The 20087-nt window shown below is 38.9% G+C and overlaps 1 protein-coding gene across 1 annotated transcript in view; it reads right to left on the bottom strand.

Annotated features, from left to right (window-relative positions):
• ZNF704 (zinc finger protein 704) overlaps nucleotides 1–20087 on the bottom strand; it is a 237108-nt gene that overhangs the window by 176748 nt on the left and 40273 nt on the right. Inside the window, exon 2 of the mRNA XM_039464620.2 lies at nucleotides 5702–5943. Within this exon, the coding sequence (XP_039320554.1) occupies nucleotides 5702–5943 (242 nt within the window). The remainder of the gene's footprint in view (nucleotides 1–5701; nucleotides 5944–20087) is intronic.

The following is a 20087-nucleotide window of genomic DNA, read 5'->3' as shown; positions in this document are numbered from 1 at the left end:
CAGTTGCAAGCACTGGTTCTGTAGAGTGAATGAACATAACTATACTTCTAGCTGCTTACCCTCCTGTCCATTTTCTGACCTGGTTCCCCAGCCTTCCCAGCAACTCTGTGAGCTACCCGAGGGTCTTTCAAAAAATTCCACTCTTTGTTAAATCAGCCAGAGTCACCGTCTGTTCTTACAACCAAGAAGCCTCACTTTTACCTGAAGGTCTGGTCTGTCCACTTCTCTTAATCTCAACTGCCACTTGTCTAAACTACCATAATTTCTTTCCTGCATTAACGTGGTGGCTTCCTGACTGGTCTTCCTAGGTCAATTCTTGTCCCCCTCGAATTCGTTCTACATATAACAGCTAAATTGATCTTCCATCAGGATGAATAAAATCATATTCTCCTCCACAGAATCCTTCTCAGGGACATAAAAATGTAATTTAAACACATTTCACACAATCAGTATAGCTCAACATGATCTGGCTGGCCTTCTCATCCAAACTCAAATGTCCAATCACTGATGAGTAGATAAACAAAATGTGGTATGTCTACAGAATAAAATATTTTGGCAAACAAATAAAGTACTGACACATGCTACCACATGGATGAACCTTTCAAATATGCTCTCTTTTCCTGTCCTTCAGTTCTTAAACCCTATTTTCCTCAACTCTCCATAGGGATCAATGAAACCAGTATTTTTCCCTAGAGATACTTAAAAAATACTTAAGACTACATATTTACTCACTTTTCACTGTCCATTCACCATCTCTTTTGGAGGGGGCTATGTTTTATCTTTTGTAACCAGGTATTACTAAATTAACATGATGAAACCTTCAGAAACAGATCAGCTCTTAGGTGATTGTTATTTCAATAATTAGCATCGATACTTTTAGTACTTGTTACCTCCCAACCCAAATTACTGCTCCCCAGTGATCATAAAAGCTGGGAATAAATTTTCTTTCTGTTAATGATAGATCTTTAATTCCAAAGAGAAACACTGCTCACTTATGTGCTCCCACAGGCTCCTGCCCTCTCTTTCTGTTTAGTTTTCTCTACTAAAGAAAGTTGAATACTTTGAATACCCAACTCTGTAATGCACTTAACTCCAAGTCACCCTCAAAAAAGAAAGTAGTGTTTTTTCCTTGAAATCAAGCAGGCAATATCCCAGGGGTAAGCAGACTCTCCTATAGTAAAGATTTGTTCCTACCAACCTCAGGAAACTCAGAAGAGGGGTAGTTTGTATTCTTTCCTCTCATGACTCAGAAGTATTAATTTTAGAATCCCAGGACCAACAATCAGTTACCATTTTTCACAGGAAGCTTAGGGCCCTCTTAATGAGGATTCCAAGGAGTCTGCACTGATCACTCAGGTTGCCAGAGGGCAGGGAGATTGGCCCGTGTCTTAAGCCTGCACTGTCTAGGGCACTTTTAATATATAAAGTACAATGTTGTGGGGTGGGAGGAAGGCAGTCATGAGAACACACCTCATAGATCTCCAGTAACAGAGAGCTAACTGACCAAGGGCCCAGCTGTTAGCTGCAGAAACCATCTGCTGCATTTGTGTCAAGGACACAGCTCCCACATGCTACTCCCAGCAAATGATGGAGCACAGCAGGAATACCAATGCAGGACTCCTGAGGGCCTTGCCTGGCTACCTAGGACACTTCCATCCAACTCTCTTCCAACCAACCTCCATCCTCTCTCCATCACTGTGCTAGGACTAGCACCTTAAATTGATATGCACCTCCCTCCTGGCCTCGCCCCTCCCATTTCTCCCTCAGGTGTGTCTCCTACTAAAACATTTGCATATTTTAGTAGGGTCTTGGCATTTGTGTCTCCAATGACCTAGCCTAAAACATCTGGATTAATAACGTACTTAAATTTATATTTTTCTGAAACTAGCAACTTTAAAATTGGTTCTCAAATACTGGGTAAACAAATAGGGATTTTATATTGATAATGTGTTCTTCCTTCTCTATTTCAATCAACCCTATCTTGAAAAAGACATCAATTAAAAAAAATTGGGCTTTTAAATAGATGTGTCATATTGATAACTTTCTTAATATTAAAAGATTCTCCTTTAATTACAAATTTCCCCCCATTCCTAATGGGAAGGGAGCAAATCAGGAAGTGTTATTTGAAATTAGCTACATATGTTTCTGTCCCTCTCATTCCACCATAACCTCCAGGAGGGCTGGCACCTACCTCACTCATTACTTTTACTGAGTAGTGAGTTCATAGCAGGTACTCAAGAAACGTCTTTTGAATGGAGGCAGGAGATGAAATTAGTGATGTGGAACTATGGTGAGGCATAGAGAGTAATGTGGGAAGGGGTTCCCAGATCTCTCAAGTTACATGAAATAAGCAACTGAAATACGTGTATTGCTTCCATTATATAAACCACAGAAAATAAACTTTGAGTTTCATTTTACAAACTACAGAAAGTAAAGTTCAACAAAAATCTTAGTTTTAATGGAAATAAGCAAAAGATAAGTGAGAAACATTACAGGGAACTGATTTTAAATGATTGGGAACTTTACACTCTGTAAGCCTAAACTGATTATCCTGCCTTTTTTAGAAATTGACCAAAATATCATATATATATATATATTTAAACATTTACATATTTCATAAGATACAGATATAGATATTACTCGGCATCCATGGGGGTTGGTTCCAGGACTCCTTACAGATACAAAACCAGCAGACGCTCAAGTCTCTTATATAAAATGCCGTAGTATTTACATATAACCTAGCACATCCTTTGGTATACTTTAGAGCAGCTCTGGATTACTCATAATACCTAACACAATGTAAACACTATGTAAATAGTTGTTATACTGTATTATTCAGGGAATAAAGACAAGGAAATAAAGTCTGTACATGTTTGGTACAGGCATTTTTTTTTCCAGATATTTTTGATCTGTGGTTGGTTAGATACATAGGTGCAGAACCCATGAATGCATGGGCCAATCACATATAGATTTCCTTATACCTTATAGTATCTTAATTATACTGTAGATTTGCTCAAATTTCATTATTTATACACTGTCAACAGATATATTTCTCCTTAGTAAACAATAGGAAAATCCTATATCTTCCTACCGTATCAGGTAAAGAAGTTTCTTTAAAACAAAATATTGATATATTCAGATGCCAGTGGAAAGTTTGACATTTATTAAACTTGGTAACAGTAAATGGAAATAGTTTGAGAGTTAGATCATTATAATCCACAATGCTTGATTCCTTCATCTTTTTTTTTTTTTTAAAAAAAGCAATGTATCTCACCAGCTGCTGGCATACTGTATTTATGATGTCTAAATTCTTACTATAGCAATGAAAACAAGTATATTAGTAGACACCCCAAACAATGAAGCCTAAGTAGTATTTCCTATAATAGATTAACACATCTTAATCATACCTTGTCATTGGGGGATTTCTGCTGTACATTAATGGATTTAAAACCTAATTAACTTTCCCACACTGTTTAAGAACCTCACAATAACACTGGCATGTGCTCATGTATTTTTAAGTGCATTTAGTGAATTTGAAAAGGTGGAAAATATCCCACATACCAGGAGTCAGAAAAGGCAGAAAACATCTTTCTTCTTCCTCTTTTCATTATTTTCCCCAGCAAGTGCTCCAAGTGAGGTGGAATTAAAGAATAAAGGTACACTTAAAGCAACCTATGGCAATTTAAAATGATTAATTCCAGGTCTTTTAACATATACAATGGTCTACTGAAATTTTTAAGTAGAATAAGTCCTACAGAATTGCAAGTTGGTACTAAACTGACACTGGAAGTCTAACTTTTGCCCTACAGGCTTAGGAAGAAAATGAAAGCACAGCTCTTCACATTGCAAACTGTTAACATGCCATTTTCCTATGAGTCAACCAAACAACAAATACAAACTGAGATGCCTATGAGGGTCAGGCTATGATAAAACGTTTCGCAAAGATGCCGCAGTAGTAGGAAATAATCCTAAATAAATTAACATGTATTTATATGAAAAAAATTAGAAAAGTAAATAATCCCAAGCAGTGAAACAGAAGTAATGAATATGTGAAAATCTTCAATTAAAGGTTAAGGAAAACTAAGAGGCTTATAATTTTGAATGTCTGACAAATTTGGCAACAGGAGAAAACAGTAATTTTCTAGAAAAGATACTTTTGATTTAATATAGAAAGAAATAAAACTTTAATTACAAAAAGTGAACAGGCAAGGAAAGGCACATCCTTTTCCAAAGGTGCTGTTTTCCTGGTTGGCTGTTAAAATCCACTTGGACAAATGCAGGACTTCTCAAACAATTGCTATATGCTGTCAGTTTCATTATAAATAATTTTTGGCAAGAAAATGTGGCACACGTATTACAAATAAGCAATCTCTCATGCTACAGCATTTCCTTTCTTTTTTTCATCTGACAAATATTTTTCATCTGACAAATAAGCAATCTCTTATGCTACAGCATTTCCTTTCTTTTTTTTATCTGACAAATATTCATTCACTCCTCAGAACAAAATTAAGCACTGTTCTAGGCCTAGGGATAAAGCATGAACAGAGTAATCTAAAATCCCTGCCGACGTAGAGCTTGTTTTCTAGATGAGACAACTGATACACAAAAAAGTAAAAGATCTAATATGTTTGTGCCACCACTGCCACTCTCATTCTGCCAGAATATTGTCCTTTGGTTCAGTGCTATTGGGTGTGTGGTTTAAATAGAATTATAACGTGACAAAGGTCTTTTTTTCCCCTTGTTTTTAGAAAGATAAAGGCCTTTTGATATTTCAGATAAACCGTCTTGGTTGGGTTTTAAGGTAGATTTGTCGTACAAAGATAATCATGATATAAACCAGCTATCACCAACTTTTTTTTTTTTTTTTTTACATGTTTTAGACTTTGCAGACCACCTGCGGTCTGTGTCACCTGTTTTTCATTTAGGCCTTTAAAAATGTAAAACCAGGCCAGGCACTGTGACTCACGCCTGTAATCCCAGCACTTTGGAAGCCTGAGGTGGCAGAATCACTTGAGCTCAGGAGTTCAAGTCCTGCCTGGGTGACATAGTGAGACCCCATCTCTACAAAAAATAAAAATAATTAGCTGGGCATGGCTGCATATGCCTGCAGTCCCAGCCCAGCTACTCCAGATCCTGAGGCAGGAGGACTGCTTGAGCCCAGGAGTTCAAGGCCGCAGAGAGCTACATTTGCATCACTGCACTCCAGCTTGGGTGACAGAACCAGACTCTATCTCTATTTGGGAAAAGAAAAAAAAGGTAAAACCATTCTTATCTCACAGGCCACACAAACACAGACCAGAGGCTGAATGTGGCCTGTAGCCAAAATTTACCAACCTCTGACCAAAGATGTGTGTATACTTGCTTTTAAGTGGCTACAGTCCTACTTAATGTATGCTCAGCCCTACATACAATGTTTCATCCTATTTTTTTTGCATATATTCCTTTGCTCATTATTCATTTATCAAAACTGAATAAAAAATTCTTTTATAGAGCTACAATAGTTCCAACTACAGCAGCCTCAAAGTCAGTTTTGAAGAGTAGGGCCACCTGCTCTATTTTACACAAGCAATAGAAAAAAATTCTTGGCAGAAAACCTTTCATATGTCTATATACTGAAGAGAGTCTGTATACTGGCAGAAATTATGCATGCTCTCCACCAAGTTCCTGGGGCAGACACATGTGAGATTTAATGTTCCCTTACCTTGCCGGAGGAACATCAATATTGGAGGAAACAACTTTTCTTTTTTGCTCCAGGAGACAGATGGAGCGAGTGTTTTCTTTTTCATGGTCAAGGACCCGGCTGGCTTTTTTGGTGTCTGCTGTTTTCACATCTTCCTCCATGGCCAAGGAGAACACGTGCTGATGAGACATTTTTTTACTACAGTCACGTTTTACATCCTCTGACTGAAATGTGAAGGTCATTTCCCGCTTAATGCTCCCTACCTGCGAAATGAAACACAGAAATTCTTACATAAAACATCACCTTTGTACGACTACTGAAGATGGCGGTGAGAAGAGAATACAGACACTGTCCTCCCTGTTCATCTAAATGACTGTATAGTTTTAATAGGAAAAAATGCAACGGAGAAATAAAATAACTTTATGAAATAATATACAATCAATGTATCTGTCATAATGCAAATAAGAAACATCACAAACACAAAACAGTGTCTTTCAGGTGTGCAAAAACACTGAAGATTTGAAAAGTGTAATACCTCTAAATTTTTTTTAATGTAAAACATCTTTGTTTTCTCTTTCACAACTAAAAAACTCAATTAAGTAAACTCTTAAATACTTCAGTCTGATTATCATGATTAACAGAAGAGAGCTAATGTATAAAATCAAACTTTCTTTTTGGCCAGTAATACTGGTCTTAACCATACTCTGTAGCTCATGAGGAATTGGTTTTTTTATCCTTCTTCATCCCCAGCAGTTAAGATTTCAACAAAATCCCTTCTAAGGCCATATAATATTATAAAGACACCTGCACACATATGTTCATTGTGGCACTGTTTAAAATAGCAAAGACCTGTAACCAATCCAAATGCCCATTGAAGACAGAACGAACAGGGAAAATGTGGCACCATATACTCCATAGAATACCATGCAACCATAAAAAAACAATGAGTTCATGTCCTTTGTAGGGACATGGATGAATCTGGAAACCATCATTCTCAGCAAACTAACACAAGAACAGAAAATCAAACACAACATGTTCTCATTCATAGGTGGGTGCTGAAGAGGGAGAACACATGGATGCTGGAAGGGGAGCATCACACACTGGGGTCTGTTGTGGGGGCTAGGGGAGGGACAGTGGAGGGGATGGGGAGGTTGGGGAGGGATAACATGGGGAGAAATGCCAGATGTAGGTGACAGGGGGATGGAAGCAGCAAACCACCTTGCCATGTATATACCTATGCAACAATCCTACATGATCTGCACATGTACCCCGGAATCTAAAGCACAATTAAAAAAAAAGAAGTCAGTATATTTGTAACTAAATGCAATGATGATTAAGGCAGGAGACAAATATAAAATCAAACCCCAGTGAATTGAATCTTGTTATTTCAGACTTTGTGATAATTGAGAAAGGAGACTAAAGCTAAAGAAAGATTTTTCATAAGGTAATTGGTACTGTAAATAAGGACTGAAGAAAAACAGTGAAAGTCCTAGTGTACAAAGATGAGTCCGACTATCTGGTAATCCGGAGCCTCACTAATCAGTGGTGTGTATTTCAAAATATGCACAACCACGAGACATTCCACGGGTCTATGATATAATCCATTTCCTCCATTTGGGTCATCTGTGGAGTCAGTAAATCTTCACTCTCCCAATTAAATAGAAGATATGCTTGGTTTTTTTTTTTTTTTAATTTTAGGTAGGAGAAAAAGCACAAAGGCTTTAATCAAATAGATTTAGATTTACAAAATCTAACACATAAGCATAAATCATTTTCAGAATACAAGGAGAATATGTGTGTTTGATAATGACTGGAAATTCTCAGACTAAAGGAAAACTGAAACATGTGTGTTAGAGTCATGGCATCTGCCCCCACGTGAAACTTTCCAGAGTCCAGGGATGACTTGGGCTTTGGAATCTACTTAGCTGGCATGGATCTTTCCTATGACACATAGAGCACTACGCAGAGCTTTATCCTCATCTCAGCCTCTCCTGTCAGGAAGAACAGAAGAGTCTCTTTCCACAGTTTCCCAATCAGACATACACCCAGCTCCACAGAAAAATGGTCACCCACTTTGGTCTACTTGTAACTCATTAAAAACTCACAATATTTCTAATGAAATAAAATAAAGATCAAAGAAAAACTAGTGTCTGTTTTTAAGTGTTCACTGTTTTAATGACATTAATACATAACAAAAAGAAATAAAATATTTCAGACTTCCACAAGTGAAATAAATATTCGATAAAAATGTATTTAGAAAATCAACAAATGTAATGCCAAGTATGTTAAACATTCATCACTAGTCAGTGCTCTCTCTGCGTAACTCTCTCTGCCTGGAGGTGGCAAGGGAGGAGAGGGGCGTGTTTTTCACTTCTCCACCAGTCCATTCTTAATATGAATAAATTTTCTTTAAAACCCATTACAGGGCTAAATTTCTCTGATTACTATTGAGAGATTAATTTTTTACTTACAAAGTATTACAGAAGATTTATAGCTTGCTTTGTTGAATATTACTGTATTTTATTATGAAGCCTTGACTAAGAGCATGACATACAATTATAATACTATTTCTATAGGAAATGTATTCTAATTGAATTAATTTGCTGCAAGCACTTGTGTACCATACCCTGAACAACGGTCAAATGGGGCTAAAATTCAGTCCCCATTCAAGCCACATTCCCAGACTTCCTTACTTTGGACGAGGGACATTTTTCTAATTTATCCACCTAGAGAGGAACTTTTTGTACTTCATCCGCCCAAAGAGGGTGCTTTTATTTATTTTCCCAGTTTGCACAATGCCTTGGTAACAAAACTATTCCTGGTGATCTGCAAGGTCTAGGCTAAGTTAGCTTGCTTCTTTGAAGCTGGTATCAATTATGTGATTCATAAATATGAGATGATATTCTTGTTAATGGAAAACTTGAGACAATTGAAAAATCACTCTATACTACAGCTCCTATGCAGGAAAAGTTTTCAATGATAGAAGACGGCCAGAAAGAACAAAAAAATCTGATTGGAAAGAGAGAAATCAACAGCAGCATTAAAGGTGGTAAGGACAAAAGAAAGAAGAAACAGTATTTACAGCACTAACAAATGAAGATGCTCACCTTTTGGGGTAAATGGAGATCTGCCAAAGAAGGGAGGGCTTCTCACAGCTATGGAATTTCTTGTAAGGACCAGAAAGAGAATACAAATAGGGAAGAAAATGACAGCTTTCTGTAGGAGAGAGAGCTAAGTGGCAGGGAAGGGCTGATGTTGATGTCCGATGAACTTCCCCATTAGAACTGATTTAAAGAACTTGCTCTCCTAACACTATAACTTCTATTGCTCATCAGCACTTCCTAGTCATATTGTACTACAACAGCTACCATCAAATTCCTTCTCCCTACCCAACCCAGAAGTCCTTCATATAGTGTATCACAGACATACACATTATCCAGTATAATTTCTTGTAAGGAAACAAAGCTTCAATGTTCAATTATATGAGAATACCACCAATTACTGAGTTAACGGACAAATAAAACTCAGAATTTTCATTCCAATGAACAGCTTTTGTTTTCCTAGAAGAAGATAAACAGTGTATATATAAATATGATATACTTGGGGAAATTGCCATTTTTTTTTTTAACAAGAAGTTAACAGTATCTATTTAAGTCTTGAATTTCTCTAAATGGTATCCTTTGTATATTCAATGGAACTTTCTAAGACAGGGACTGAAACTCATCATTTTTTCTCGATACAAAAACATCTGGTTTCCATAGATCATAATGGCATATCAGAAAAGAGGATGTCTCTGACTTCAGCCCACTTACTTGATAATCCTACCTTCTACCTACACTCACGTACACTCCAGGCCACCCTAATCCTAACACCCTTTTTACAGATCTGCAGTCATGAAATGCTAAAAAGCATGTGTCAACACTCAGCCCTTGGAAACTGTCCTCAGTTACTCATCTCAACCCAATCAGATTTGAGGAGTTGGCTCTGGAGATTAACAAGATTTCCAGGAATAGTCTGAAAACAACCTATTTGCTTTCTGGGACTTTCTGGATAGTAAGAAAGTAGTTTAGAAATTCTTTAAAAAAGAAGGGGGGTGCATAAAATTTAGGCCACAGCCAAAAAACACTCTTAGCAAACAACAGGAGGCCAGTAAGGGGGCCACTTGGCTGAGCAACTCTTTAAGACCCTTCTACTCACCAGGAAACCACAAAATCACACCTGAAAAGAATATTTTTTCTATTTCACATTATTGCCCCCCACTTTAGGATTGATTTAAAGAACTTGCTTTCGTAACATATAAGACACATTACAATTTGGTGACTGATGACAATGATACATCAACTGCTGTGTGGAGTACAAATCAGACCAATAGATTTAAAATGTTACAGAAAGAGAAGTAAAACTAATATTAATAATAGAAACATCTGATTCTCTCAATTAATTTAAAATATTACTCCTAAGGGTCATGTTTAAAGAAAGATCAGAACCTTAGAATAAACTGATTAAAAAAAGATATCCCAAAACAGTCAACAGAACTCTAGTCCTTATTTTAGATTACATTCTTCAAATTTCATGCTAGGTACACAGAAAAATAAGTTGGATGACAAATCTATAGTCCTAATGAATGGCTATAATAGAACCATTTAAAAATAATTGCTTGCAATTGCTAGCCCATTGATTATATTATTCCCTTAGCCCTCTGAAACCAATGAAGTGTTTGTCGACTGCTTTTTCCTTAAGCACATCCGTTATTTTTCTATACCAAGACAGAGGAACTGGCTGATGAAAATCAGACTGGTCTGGTGGTAGTGGTGATGCAACCGTAATAGGACTGTTGCCCTATGTGCATGGTAAATCAATACGCCAAGACACCAGGTTGCACTGGTTTAATCACAGGGCTGCTAAACAAGGAGATAGGAGGAAACCTCAAATCTGTCTCCCAGAAGAGTTTGAGGACAGGGTTTTTAGGGGTTTGGGAATGGGCCAAAGCGTAGAGACTGTTGATACTAACTGTTCTACTGAATTCAAGATCTGTTTAAGCAATTCTTAAATGGAAGCCTATGATTCTAATGTCGGAGGTCCTATCTATCTTAAGCAAAAGCCCTATGATTCTAACGTCAGAAATCCTACTAGCTGGGCCTGATGGTATGTGACTGTGGTCCCAGCTACTCGGGTGACTGGGGTGGGAGGATCACTGGAGCCCAAGGAAGTCAAGATTGCAGTGAGTTGTGATTGTGCCACTGCACTCCAGCCTGAGTGGCAGAGTGAGATCCTGTCTCAAAAAATATAATTACAACAAAAGAGTAAGAATTTCTATCTATAGGTATAGTGGGGATGCAAATGGTCAGTATCTAGTGTTCCATGACTTTCAGTTACAAAAAAAGTGAGTCACAGGAAACCCAAATCAATGCTTAATTACAATCATATTTCTGTCCAAAATTCTTGTTAACCCTGTGAGGGCAGCTTCAACGACGGAGCAAGAAGTAAAATTCAGCAAGACAGAGTTGAAGCCCTGTGTTCCGTTTTGGCATCATATGTTCAAATCACACTATTACACTATCTCAGAAATCAGTGTTGTTAATGCTGGGTTTACTACAGCAAGATTTTTGTTTGTTTGTTTTTTACTTTAAGTTCTGGGATACATGTGCAGAACAAGCATGTTTGTTACATAGGTATACATGTGCCATGGTGGTTTGCTGCACTCATCAACCCATCATCTAGGATTTAAGTCCCACATGCATTAGGTATTTGTACTAATGCTTTCCCTCCCCTTGTCCCCCACCCCCTGACAGGCTCCAGTGTGTGATGTTCCCCTCCCTGTGTCCATGTGTTCTCATTGTTCAGCACCCACTTATGAGTGAGAACATATGGTGATTGGTTTTCTGTTCCTGTGTTCTGAGGATGATGGTTTCCAGCTTCATCCATCTCCCTGAAAAAAATATGAACTCATTCTTTTCTATGGCTGCATAGTATTCCATGGTGTATATATGCCACATTTTCTTTATCCAGTCAATCACTGATGGGCATATGGGTTGGTTCTAAGTCTTTGCTATGGTAAACAGTGTACTATAGCAAGTTTTAACTTTAATATGTTAACAATGTAATACTCAACAAAGCATGACTTGGCACGCTGTATGGAAGATTAGTCAGCAGCACATTTAGGATGGAAAGTTATTGGAAAAGTTGGTAATGGAAGACTGCTTGGCTAAAGTTTCAAGTCTTTTATTAACATTATGCAAAGGAGATACACAACTTGGGTAATTTTTCTAAAATCCTTTCTGAAAAGGCTTGAATAGAAACACCCATTTCTGTTAAGTCCGATAAAATAACCTCAGCTAAATTCATTTGTATATTTTTCCCAACCATATGGTAAGTACTGTAAATTAAAATGTATAACGCACGTCTTAATCAATTTAGAAGTTTATTTTGCCAAGGTTAAGGACCTGTCTCGAAGAAAACAACATGGCACCATAAGAACAGTCTGTGATCTGCGCCTGTCTCCAAAGATGATCTTGAGGGCTGCAATATTTAAAGGGGGAAAGGGGGCTGGAGCAAAGAGAGGGAGAGTAGGCAATCCACACGCTGCAAGAGAGAAGCAGCAGGGAGGGGAAGAGTCAGTTATACATTCGTCTTGAGCTCACTAAATCAGCACTTCACGGAAGATAGAGTGAACATGGAGTAGCTACCTGTGGAGATACTTAACCTTTATCTGTAGCTATCTGTTTAGGAACAAAAGGAAAAGCAGTTTCTTGCATGACACAACTTTCAGCCTAATTTTTTCCTTTTGGCACAATCAATCTTCCTTTCACAGGACAGACAGAAAATCAATTACCAATGTAGGTTGATCTTACTGAATTTAACTTCAGGATACAGAATTTCAAGTATCACATTAGTTACTTATTTTGTTTTATATAATTCAAAGTTCAATTCACCCAATCACACCCAATCCATGAAGAAATCCTGTGAGTTTTATCTTCAGAATATATCTAAAATCCAACTTCTGACAACTTCCACAGTTACCATCCTGGTGAAGCCACCACTGTCTCTTACCTGGATTTGTCCAAGAGCCTCCTCCCTGGAGCCCTATTTCTATTCCTGCACCACCTCCCCTGACCCCCAGTTCCTTCTCAATGATGGTAGCCAGCCTTATTCCTTAAAAATCAGGGTGAGATCATGCCCCTCCTTGGCTGAGAACCCTCCAATGGCTCCCCATTTATTCAGAACAAAAGCCAAAGTCCTTCCACTGGCCTCCAAAGCCCCATAGGTTCTGGCCCATCTATCCGATTTTCTCCCTTTCCTACTTCCTCTCTTCACTCTCATGGCTACCCTTGGCCTTGCTGGCCCTCAACATGTCAGGCATATCCCCACATCCAGGCCTTTTCACTGGCTTCCCCACCTTCCTGCAAGCTTCTTCCTTCAGACACCCACACTGCTTGCTTTCTCACCCTTTTCAGTCTTTACTTAAATATCTCTTTCTTAGTGAAGCCAATGCTGAGCACACCATTTAAAACTGCAATGTTTCCCCCTTTTTCCTCATTCCCTATATTCTATGCTATATCAGCTACAGAATTATCATTCCAGCCAGGTATGGTGGCTCACGCCTGTAATCCCAGCACTCTGGGAGTCTGAGGCGGGTAGATCACTTGAGTCCAGGAGTCCAGACCAGCCTGAGAAACCTGGCAAACCTCCGTCTCTACACAAAAATTAAAAAATTAGCTGGGACTACAGGCACGGTGGCACACGCCTATAGTCCCAGTTACTTGGGAGGCTGAGGTAGGAGGATGGCTTGAGCTTAGGAAGTTGAGGCTGCAATGAGCTAAGATCACAACACTGCACTCCAGCCTGGGCAACAGAGTGAGACCCTGTCTCAAAAAACAAAACTAAACTAAACAGAATTATCTTTCTACAGCATTATAATTCTATCATTCTACAGGACTTATTATTTTCTTACAAACTTACTATTTTCTTACAATTATTTATGTTTATTGTCCAAGCTGCTCCGCCAGAATATTCATTCAATGAAGATAATAGGCATTTTTTTGCTTTGGATACTGATGTATATCTAGGAGCTAGAAGAGTGTCTGAAACAGCATAGGTGCTCTTGTAGCATCGTTACATAAATGTAGTTTCAGGTGCAGATGTGTGTTATATGGTAGCACCTACTCATAAAAGCCTAAGGAGGATAGATGCCAAGTCCCCAGGGCTACAAAAGTGTGGGGTCACAGAATCCCTCAGGTTAAAAACAATTTCTAAGCTACTAAGAATAGTAAATTGTAAAATAATTTGGGGGAAGAAATGGGTATAAATACAGAATGGTCACCATCTTAATTCTTTTCTTATCAAAGTATTCAACTTTAGTGTATGGAGGACTTTGCATCCAGGAATACAAGGCTTATTTTATAACAAAATCTGTGGAGAAAATCGTTTTTGTTTTTGTTTTTTAAATTATGGGACTCTGAACCTTCCTTCCGCAAATATCACCGGGTTAATATAAACTATAGAGTATCAAAAGGCAAAATTTCAGAAGCAAGACATAACGATTCAAAATCCTGGGATTTTCAAAAATTTCAAAATCCAGGGAAATGATTATTCCATCCTCCAGGGTGAATTGTCAGGGGCAGACCATCGACTGCCCGGTTCCCAGGTATACCCGAAACACTTCTTCCTCCCTGTCTTTGGATCACAGAAAATCTAGCCCCCTACTCCCCCAATGAATTCTAACATTTATAATCAAGAACAATCATAACAATAATAAATGCCAACTCTACTTCTTCCACATTTAGTTTATAGTGATTATTTTGTGCGGATAGAATTTGAGCCATACCCAGTTATTTCTTTCTGAAGGAGTCCAAGTAGCTATTCTACTGAAGAACAGCTGTCTATTCCAATAGGTGCAATGGCCACACAGGGCCTGCAGACTGCCACCGCCACAGCCAGAGCTGGGGACCCTGGACATGGGACAGAACATCTATCCATTTCCCCACTGGAGTTTCTCCCAAGGGGTCCCACACTCTCCTCACCTGAACCCTACCCAAACCCATAGTAAATAAACAGAGGGGTTGCTGTGGAGATCAACTTTTCCATGCCCCCTACTAGAGCCCACCTCATCTCCCCAGAGCCCACTCTCATCTTAGACTCTACTCTGAGCTCCCCATCCTCCCTGGCCCAAATCCCAGGCACAAACACACAGCAAGAGAGAGATTCATGGGAATAGAAGCAGTATGCTAGAGATCCTCTTCTTCATGGGTTACATAGTTTATTGTGGCTGACCTGGGAATCAACAGAAACTTTAAGACATAGTTTCTCTGACCAAACCACACATTTCAAAAACGCAGTTAGAACAGAACCTTTGGGCAAGTTGGATAATGTACTTCTGATATGTATAAATAAAAGGCCAGATCAGTTCTCAAAAAAAGAAAAATATTGTGCAATTTCTCTGGGCAGAAACAAGGCCAACTGAATCCTTTCTTTCAGGAATCTGATCTGAGAGACCCAGAAACTGATGTCAATTAGTGGTGGTGGCTGGTGGTGACAAAGAAGCATAGAACCGAGGCAATGATGGCGAGCAGGCCAGGCCACATGCACACAAGAAAGTACAGGAAACTAGGAATGAGCGAGAAGGAGGGAGGAGGGAGGAGGGAGGGGGGAGGGGGGAGGAGGAAGGGGGAAGGGGGAGGGGAAAGGAGGAAGGAGGAGGAGGGAGAAGGAGGGAGGAGGAGGAGGAAAGAGTAGACCCCAGAGAGAAACAGAAACAGAAGGCAGGAGAGTCCCGGGACACAGCAGTACTCTTCCTACAGAGCTCCAGGTTGAGTTTGCAGAGTTTCCACCAAGAGGCCTGGCTTCAGGTGTCTCTGGGCTTTAAAGTCTTGATATTCTTCTTCATAATTGAAATCCCCACCCCACTCATCCCACCTTTTTAAAAATATATGAGCTGGTTTCAACTTCTTTCAACAAAAAGAACTGGACTAACTAACCTAACACCTCTAATTCCTTTGGCAATAAGAACTAGAAATACAACTTTTCAAATTCATCAGTGGTTGCCACAGTCTAACACAACATCTTTAAAGTCTCAGAGCAGGTTAGAAGCAGATTTTAAGTAAAAAAGAATATTGGTTGCTGAAGGTTCTTCCTTCAAATACATTTCATTAAAATACAATTTATCATTCCTTTGGGCAGTAAACAGCAGATGAAATTAAAAACTCAAGTTGAAAACTAATGAATTCACATTTTAACTTGGATTGTGCTAATTCACAGATAGCCAATTATTTTTACTAGCTGCACAGATGACTAAATAAAATCTGTTAATAAATGCAGCTAGTGTATTCAAGAAATTAGGCAATACATATTAGAATAAATTTGCATATCTGCTTATCATAAATGTCATTCTTTATAATAGAGGTCTTACCGGTGTATAAGAGAGTAGACAGGAGTGACTATGCCTGAGAAACACTTCCTACTTGAACACTGAGGCTTTCATAAGAAGGGAGATGGCTCAAAAGAAATTCATTAACCCATGATAAATGACTGCAGAAATTAGGGTAAACAGACACGCTTGAGGGGTTCCAGCCTGCTCCTGATGCTTCCTTCCTGCCTTCGGGCTGCTAAGTCAGCCATAATAAGACAGAGAGACAGACAGAGACAGAGAGAGAATATGAATAAATAAATATAACAGGCACACACATATCTCCTAGTGGTTCTATTCTTCTGCTAGGAGCATGACTTGAAATAAAGCATTTATTTATGCTTTAACCATCTCTCTCCCCTAGTGTTCCAGAAACCATTTAGAGGAAGAGAGCAAGTTTTGCTCAGTTTTGAATCCCAAACACCTGCTGTATTTATACCTGGCACATACTGGGGTGCTTCATAAATGTTTATTTAATTAATGTCATTAAGTGAAGATAATATGGCAATGGAGCCAGCCTGCAAGAGCTGAAAAAAAGATCTATAAAATCAGGAGACAAGGGTATCCCATACCCACAATACTCTAAAGCAAGCTTGTCCAACCCATAGCCCATGAGCCGCATGTGGTCCAGAATGTCTTTGACTGTGGCCCAACACAAATTCATAAACTTTCTTTAAACATTATGAGGCTGTGTGTGTGTGTGTGTGTGTGTGTGTGTGTGTGTGTGTTTATTTTAGCTCACCAGCTATTGTTAATGTTAGCGTATTTTATATGTGGCCCAGGGAAGCCAAAGGATTGGACACCCCTGTTTAAAAGTATACAGAGGATAAAATGACAACAACAATAATAATAATAGCAGCAATCATAATAACAGCTCCAGTAACTAAGCCCTAAGTATAAGACACTTCATTAAAAATTGCTTCATACACATTATTTCACCCTAATACCAGAAAATCCCCCAATCCTGCTCAACTACTGCTCCTCTGCTCTATTCCCGTCAGTCGAGTTATCAATAGAGTTGTCTCTCCAGGTTGTCTTTACTTCCCTACCTCCTATTTACTCTTTGATTTACTGTAAATGATTGCTACTTCCATCAAAACAACAACAAAACAAAACCAAAAAACCATGCTTTCTCCAGGGTCACAAATGAGCCTATCACTAAGTTTAAAAAACGCTTTCAATTTCTGTTTTAAACAGTACTAAACACAATTAGCTTCCTTGAAGCATCATCTTTTATTGGCTTTATAGTAGCATTCCCAATTTGTATTTGCAGACAGCAGACTTCCCTAGCTGGCTTAAACATAAAGAGGATTACTGATAGTTGCTCAATTTCCTAGAAGCCTGGAGAATCAGGCTGGAATGATCAACAAGACAACTGCATATAGCCAGGAGAGAAGTCCAACCACATCACAAGTCTGAGCTAGCAAGAATACCCTGGCACTGCCTCCCACCATAACAGGGTCTAGAACTTCCACTACAGATGCCTGTGTAACACCAGGAACCTTTGTCACTGTGTTTGCCAGAAGATCTCTTCTGCACATGGCAACGACTTCACTGTCGTCTTTGTGCCTCTTGTCACATGCCTCATATGGGTGCACAGTCTTGGAAGAAACAGTCACACACACAGAATTATAGCTACAGGACATTCTAGGAAATTTAGGCCACAGCAGCATGGGAAAATAATACATGGCAGATGTATTAAATGAGCCAGTCTACAGTATCTGCCACACCACCATATGTTTCTACATTTCTTTTTTTTTTCCCCCTTTGCAGCCTCCTCTGTCTGCTACCCCAACACATATTTTTCAATCTGTGTACTTCTCTCTATTTCTATTGCTATCATCATTTTTCACTTGGACTACTGCAATAACTTCTCACTTCCACTCTTCTAAGAATCCACGTTATTGAGAGAATCAAATAAGAAAGACGTTATAACTTTAATATGTCATATAAAAATATCACTGCTAATAAACTTGTTCTTAGTCATAAATATTAAATTTTTAAACATACCATTTAAGTAGATTACTACCCCTCTGGCATGAACTCAAGGTGCCAGAGAGATCCCTAGCAGAGATATGTATCAAATGGCTAGGAACGTATCATATGGCTATGAACAATGCCAGAAATTCTACTAAGAGGTTTAAATCTATCTTCTATCATCTTCTTGTTCTTTCTTCCTTCTTCCTCCACTACTACTACTACTACTACTACTACTACCACTTCTTCATCTTCCTCCTCCTCTTCTTCTTTTCTCTCTAGAGAAAGGGTCTAGCTCTGTTGCCCAGGCTGGAATGCAGTGGCATGATCATAGCTCACTGCAGCCTCAAACTCCTGGGCTCAAGACCTTCCTGCCTCAGCCTCCCAAATACTTGGGATGACAGGCACATGCCACCACTCCTAGTTTACTTTTTTACTTTTTAAACTTTTTCTAGAGACTGGGTCTCCCTGTGTTGCCCAGGTTGGTCTTGAGCTCCTGGGCTCAGGCATGAGCTACCATGCCCAGCCTAAAGCATATTCATATCACTAACCTAGTATTCCGGGCTAACCTATAAATAGCCCAGGAAAGGAGTCTTTGTTTGCTGTGAAATTGTGTAAAGCTGGAATCTAATCCCAGCCCTGCCCCTTACTAGGTTGTTCTGAAGAAAGTTTTTAGCCTCTCTGCACTTCAAAGTTCAGTCCTCATCTATAAAATAGGGATGACAGGTTAGCTAAAAGGATCAAATGGAAATGGAAATACCTAGTAAAGTAACTGACGCATGGTAAACATGCAATAAACTGTAGTTCTGGCAATACCGTTACTGAGAATTAGTTTGCAAGACTGATTAATATCCAATGTGATGGTTAATGAAGAATGAATCATTCCAGTAATCTGACATCAGCCCCATGTGTGAAAGGGATCACAAATATACAGAAAAAAAGAAGTACTATTGGGAGAGAACAGGGCTCTACTTAGAATAGTATGGGCCACCAGCAGCAGCAGTGAGAGATAAGTATCGCCTCTGGGAGGCTTCAGTCAGAAGTGGGTCATAAGAAAATAGAAATAGTGATCAAACCAGGAAGAGAGAATGAAACCCGTTCTCACTCTTTTAAAAGCTTCTGCCTGGAGTGAGCCCAAAGGGGGGCCATCAATGTTTCTGATCATTGTCCATATCATCCTATTCTACTTCCTGGGCTCAAACCACACTCAAGAAAGCACAGGAAATCAGAACCACAGTGGAAGATGGATGAGAAACTGGAAGAGGAAGTGCTCAGCAATGGCACACCATTCTTTGCCTTACTCTGTGTCCCAGAGCTTGTTCAGCAGCAGGAGCAGCAGCAGCAGCAATCTTTCTTAAACCAAAGGGATCCATGCTTAGATCTTCTTCACAGAGGACAAGCCTGCAAGCCAGGTAACATTTCCCTGCTAACAACCTGCTTTCATCTTCAACTCAAGAGGTGAGTCAAAAGACAACTCTACATTGGCTAAAATGCACCTACAACTGTCCCACTGCAAATGATGTAGAAGGTATTATTTCCCACCAATATTTCTCATATATTTGGCCTATGGACTGAATCAATGAACAGTTTTGTAAATGCAAGAAATTTATTATTCAGTTGTATTCTAAGATGATGTCCTTTAATTTAGTGCTTTGAAATACAGAATCTGTAGGCAGTGGGATTTTGTAAGTAACTTTGCAGACTTCTTACACTCTCCTTACAAACACAACCATGTGTCCTTGACAGCCCTAGCACAAGAAATGAGACTTGGCTGGCAGCCAAACAGTACTTATCGTAAGACCATATACACAGCAAATTATTACTATGTGTCTATGAATGCCAAAGGTCACACATTCTGTTTTTTGAAAGTTGAAGTCTTTCGTTTATGTGTTAGCATCTGAAAGATATTCCACAAAAAGAAGGTAAAATATGCAAAAGCCACAATTTATTCTCTAGCTTCAAAAGGCAAATAAGTTGTTTACAGCCTGAAACATGTACATTCTTCCAGGGAAACAGCAGACAAGAGTG

Source organism: Saimiri boliviensis, chromosome 15, assembly GCF_048565385.1.
Source record: "Saimiri boliviensis isolate mSaiBol1 chromosome 15, mSaiBol1.pri, whole genome shotgun sequence".
In the NCBI taxonomy this organism is placed as follows: domain Eukaryota; kingdom Metazoa; phylum Chordata; class Mammalia; order Primates; family Cebidae; genus Saimiri; species Saimiri boliviensis.
This window is presented reverse-complemented; position numbering and strand designations above follow the sequence as displayed.